This window comes from Trichechus manatus, unplaced genomic scaffold (genome assembly GCF_000243295.1).
Source record: "Trichechus manatus latirostris isolate Lorelei unplaced genomic scaffold, TriManLat1.0 scaffold01761, whole genome shotgun sequence".
In the NCBI taxonomy this organism is placed as follows: domain Eukaryota; kingdom Metazoa; phylum Chordata; class Mammalia; order Sirenia; family Trichechidae; genus Trichechus; species Trichechus manatus.
Window position 1 is genome coordinate 1 of NW_004445697.1, and position 5,611 is coordinate 5,611.

General features: G+C 57.2%; 1 protein-coding gene across 1 annotated transcript; it reads right to left on the reverse strand.

Moving 5' to 3' along the window:
• Positions 1-111: 111 nt before the first annotated feature.
• Positions 112-2,686, reverse strand: LOC101344281 (uncharacterized protein CXorf49 homolog; the record flags this gene model as incomplete). The annotated part of the gene is made up of 3 exons (XM_012560001.1): positions 1,445-2,686; positions 731-887; positions 112-227 (listed from the first exon to the last, which is right to left on the reverse strand). Coding segments are annotated over exons 1-3 (1,515 nt in total), but the record flags the coding sequence as incomplete, so codon positions are not given.
• Positions 2,687-5,611: the final 2,925 nt, after the last annotated feature.

A 5,611-nucleotide genomic window follows, 5' to 3' on the forward strand; every position in this document is an offset into this window, starting at 1 on the left:
CACCCTCCGTGCGGTGTGGAGAGGGGGGGCGACACAGGATCAGTTTAACCTAGACGCAGATCCCATCATCTAGTTTGGACCTGCATTTCTAGGGGTAAGAGAGGGGATTACCCGAGGGCAGCGCTGTTCTCCAGGTGGAGGCGGCGGCGGCGGCGGCAGCAGCAGCAGAGGCAGCTGCTGTGGCTGCCTCTCCTGTCTCGGGGGATTTGCAGGTGGCCCCTGGTCACCTGAAAGAGAACACAAAATCCAGCTTCAGAGCCTAGGAGTGAGGTGTAAAGGACCTAGCAGGATCTACAGCGAGGCAGCACCACCCTCTGCTGGCAACAAGTTGCCCCTGCTCTGCCCAGCAGCTCCAACCTTCTCTCTGGGCCTCCCTTCCCTGTCCCCCAGTCTCAGCCCATCTGGGAACGTGGCCTCAAGGACTGTGGCTCACCCTCGGCGTGAGGATGTGCTTGAATAGAACCTAACGGAAAAGGCGTTGCCCTGCTGAAAGCCTACTTCTGGAGTTGGAGTTGGGGCTACAGCTACAAACCACCCCCACCACACAAACTCCACGCAAAGGACACTGTGGCTTAAGGCCAGCCCTGTCTGCATCCTACTTCCTGCGCGAGAGCTGTCTCGGGAGCCAGAGAGGCCTGGGAGCAAGGCTTAGGCCTTACAAGTGACAGGACCGGAGCCCTCCCTCCGTGTCCCCTTCCCGCTCCACACATATCAATCCCACGAGAGTCACCTGAGGGTGCAGGCTCCCTGGGCCTGGCGGCTCCCTGGTTCACGGCCAAGAGCTGTGAGACTCCTGTTACTTGGGGAGCCCTGGTGTTGGGTTCTCCACTGCTGCCATCTCCTCGATGCACGGAGAGGCAAGATGGCCCTGGCTTGCTTGTTGGAAGCTAAAAGAAAACTTTCTGACTTATTTGGGGGGTGAGTGGGAGGGGGGTGCTAGGGGGCTGGGTGAGGCAGGGTATGAACAGGGAAAGGAATCAAGAGGCTAATCTCCTTAGCACTTTCTCCCCCAGGCCAGGAGGCAGAGCTGAGCCAGGGAGGAAAGTGGGGCAACTGAGGAAGCCTGGGTCCCCTACAAGGAAGGTTCAGGGGAAACAGCTAGAAAGGAAGCCAATGGTCTCAACACTGAGGCGCAGTGGCCCAACCTTTACGGGGGTGGCTGATCCAAATCAGCTGCCTGCCCTCCCTTCTTTGCCAGCCCCTCTCTGGGGAGGAGGCCCAAAGCGTGTGCAAAGCATTGAGAATGGTGCCTGGCACGTATCAAGTGCCGTCTCAACGTTTGCCCCTATGAAAATGAGCCCGATTTGGCACACTGATGGCCTCGGCGCCCAGTGACAACTCCGGAACAGAGGACAGAAGGAGCATGTGTGAAGACCTGTGTGTTGGGGATGCGGGAGCGGGAGGCATAGAGGGCGTGGGGAGAGGGGGAGGAAGGCCGACTCACCTGACCCTTTGGGACTGGATCTCTGTTTGGGTCGCTGTCTTCGGCCACCGGACCCAACTCCCTTGTCCTGCCTGCCACAGGTTTCTTCCCAGCATTGGCGAGTTTGGGCTGCCCGGGCCCCGAAGGGACCGAGGAGTACCTCTTGGCTCTCGCAAGCAGTGGAACGCCAGAGATTGGGGGGAAGGTGGCTGGATCCGGGGGGCCTCTGCAGATTCTCTGCCCCCATGAAGGCAAGGCCGGGGGCTTTCTCCCCAGGACAACTTTTGAGGCACAACTTAGGGATTTCTTTTCCTGGGCCACCTTCCTTCTAGGAGTGGCCCGGGGCAAGGCGCCTGCAGCAGCAGCAGCAGCAGCAGCGCCTGGGTAGCTGGGCCTGCCCCCTCTCTTGCCCCAGACCACACTTTGCATTTTCTTGAATGAAGACATGTCAGGCCGCCTTTCTGCGGCTGAAGGGAATCCCCGTGGAGTGGGGGCCCGCAGAGAGCCTGGCACGCGAAGGAAGTTCCCCGAGTCGTGGGGATTTGAGTGCCTGGGTTCGTCCCCAGGATCCTCGAGGCTGCTGGACTTTGCCTGGCCTGCCGCTTTGGGGTAAATGCTCACCCTCATCAGCTGTATCTCACTGAACTCATCCGATGACTCGGGGTCAGAAGACTCCGTCGAGGGCCGCTGGAAATCAACAGTGATATTCAACCTACTTTCAGTGCCTCTTTCAGCGTTTCCCCGGGCCCGGCCTCCCTCGGGCCCACTGAGGGTGAGAGGGGTGGGAGACGCCCGCTGCGATCCTACACAGCTAGGGGCAGGTGCGTGTCTACCCTTGGGGCCTGTGTCTACGTCCGCCCAAATGATAGATACCTGAGCGGAGCTGCTTTCTGGGGATGGGTTTCTCCGGACCCCTAGTGTATCCCAGTCGGTCAAGTGCCGCGCGATGGCCGCAAAATCTTCAGCCTCTTCAAAGTGGGACATGTAGTCCAGAGCATCCTCCTTCTCGTCGGTCGGCGAGCAGGGTCGGCCTTCCCGGCCCCACAGCACGGCCCCTCCCGCTCCCATCACTTCCCTTTCGGCCTCGAAGCCCGCCGGGACAGGGAGCCCGCCCTCGCTCTCGCCGCCGCGCGACGCCCCCCGATCAAGGCCCAGTCCGGGCCCCCGCGGGCCTCCAGGGCCGGCCCGGTGGACGCCGCCCCGCTCCCCTCCCTCTGGGCCGACACCCGCCCCCCAAACAGACGCTTTATCCGGGGAGCTCATGTCGCCGGTGCGGGCAGACGATCGTCCTTGTCGCAGCGGGAGAGCCGGGCCGCGCGAGGCCGAAGCGAGGCCTCCGGAGGGCGCCGGCGACGTCACCACAACGGCCGCACGAGGACGATCGCCACAAACGACGCGCGGCCTCCGCGCCTTCGAAGCCCGCGTCCAGGCGGTCTCACGTGTCCTCTCCCAGCCAACCGGCGGGCGCCTTGTTGGCCCGCCCCTCGAGGCCTTAACCAATAAGGACGAGGGCGTTTGGTTCCCTCGGAAGTGCATCCGGCAGGTCGAAGCCAATCCGGTGGTTAGGCTGGGTTTTCACGGCCCTGGTCCTGCCTCTTCCTGTCTCGCCTCCTCTGGCTGTGACTCTCCCGACGAATGAGGGTCACTTGTCTGAGCCTCGGTTTCCAGTCTGTGGAACCGGGAAATGGCAGGTCCTGTCTCGAGGAGCCATAGGGGGTTAAATGGAACGAAGAACGTGGAGCACCTAGGACAGAAAGTATTCGCAAGCCTGCTTTCCAACACACTACAACCTCATAGGAAAACAGGCAAAGGAAGCCAACCGTTCCTAATCAGGGGTCGGCATACCTTTTCTGGAAAACCCGTTGCCGTCGAGTCGATTCCGACTCACAGCGACCCTATAGGACAGAGTAGAACTGCCCCATAGAGTTTCCAAGGAGCGCCTGGTGGATTCAAACTGCCGACCTTTTGGTTAGCAGCGGTAGGACTTAACCACTACGCCACCAGGGTTCAAAAAACAAAAGCAAACCCACTGAGCCCTCCAGTTGATTCCAACTCATAGCGACCCTATAGGACAGGGTGGAACCGCGCCATAGCGTTTCCAAGGAGCAGCTGGTGGATTCGAACTGCCGACCTGTGGTTAGCAGCCGAATGCTTACAGATAGTAAATATTTTATGATTTGCAGGCCGTTCTGTCTCCGTGACAACTGCTCGGCTCCGCACTTTTGGCGGGAAAGACTGCAGCTACAGACGAGAGGTAAATGAGTCGGCGTGCCTGTGCTCCACTGAAAGTTTACTGGCGGGTCGGTTTTAGCCAGCAGGCCGGAGTTTGCCCTACTGCTCCCCACCCCACCCCCCAACCCCCCCGCCACTGTTAAGTCAAAGGAGAGAGAACCCCAATGGTCAGTGCATACCCCGAAAGATGCTCCCCATCCCCGATCATGGAGATGCAAACTAAAAACCGCAAAAACACTTTTCACACACCAGGCTTGCAACAATTAAAGAGCTTAACGATCCCAAGGGTTGGAGAGGTTTTCAGGAAACCAGTGCATCTGCACACTCCCGGGGAGCGTGTACGTTGGGACAACCATTTGGGAGGGATAATTTGCAGAGTCTATGAGTAGCAAGTTATAGACACTTACTATGGGCCTGGCACTCTTCTCAGCACCGTAGATACAGATGTACTAATCCTCACAAGAATCCTATGATCAAAGTTCCTGCTGTTATCGCCCTCTCGCAGGCGAGGAAAGAGGCACAGAGAGGTTCAGCAACTTGCCCAGGGTCACTCAGCCTGTCAGTATCAGCGACAGGACTGAAACCAGGCAGTCTGGCTCCAGAGTCCATGTTTGACCGGAAACTCTGAAAACTGAAAAATGCCCATCCCCTCTATGACCCAGCAGATCCACTGCTGGGTACATCTGGAGAAACACTGGCACTCCGTGTGCGTAAGGACACATGCACAAGGGTGTTGGCAAGAGGGAAAACTGGGAACAATCCATCAGTGAGGTCGTGGATGAATGCAATGTGGCATATGCATCCAAAACCAAACCCAAACCCACTGCCGTCGAGTGGATTCCGACTCACAGCGACCCTACAGGACAGAGTAGAACTGACCCATGAGGTTTCCAGGGCTGTAAATCTTTACCGAAGCAGACCGCCACATCTTCTTCCCGCCGAGCGAGCGGCTGGCGGGTACGAACCGCCGACCTTTCGGTTAGCAGCCGAGCGTCTAACCACTGCACCAGCAGGGCTCCTTGGCATATGCATCAGTAGATTAACATCTGGCAGTCAAAAGGCACAAACGGGGCTGTGTGAACATAGATTTCTGAAGCACTCTGATGACTGCATAAAGCAAGCTGCAGACCAATGCATAGCCTTGATCACAAACCCCTAAATTTAAAAATGCAACATAATTCTACATGTTGTTTGCGAGTACTTACGTGTGTATTTTTTTTAAAGGTCTGGAAGGACGTGCACCAAATGTCTAACCCTGGTATCGGAGTAGTGGCGGCAGCAATGTGGCACACCAGTTGTTTGCCATGTTTTTCCCTGACACTACTGCTTCGCAGCTTTACTGAGCGGGGAGCATCCTTGATATCTAGGGAGTGGTCCCTTCCTGGGTTTCTAGAAGGCCCTCGAGTGTAAGAATTTCCCGTGCTTCTACCCAACCCCTATTGCAACAGGCTTCCATCCCTTACCTACCTCCCCTCCTCCCTTTCCCACTCATACTCATCTGTCTTTCTGTTGCCCCCTCTGTCTTTCTGTTTCTCCCTCTCTCTCTCTGTCTCTGTCTGTCTCTCTCTAGAACGTCCTATTCTGGCTGATTTCCAGTAGAGGCCTCGAGTGTATGAACACATTTTGCCTGCAGGAACTCAAAGGCAGATTTTTCTGAGCCTTCACCTGAGAAGCCTACACTGCTGGAGAAGGCTACAGAGCAGGGCAGACTGGCTCTACTGTAAACCTGTGATCACTGCTGTCAAGCTGTCCCTCCACTCTCCCTGCCTGTGTCTGGCTAAGTCCCTCTCCCACTCCCCACGATGACTCTTAAAGAAAGGGTGTCCTATTTCAGACACACCAAAAGGAATAACTAAGGAAACAGCAAAGTCTACTGTACCCACCACCCGCCTCCAGGCACATTTATCAAGTGATTGAGTTGCAGCCTCTGGTGCAACTCTTGCCAATTCCATTCCC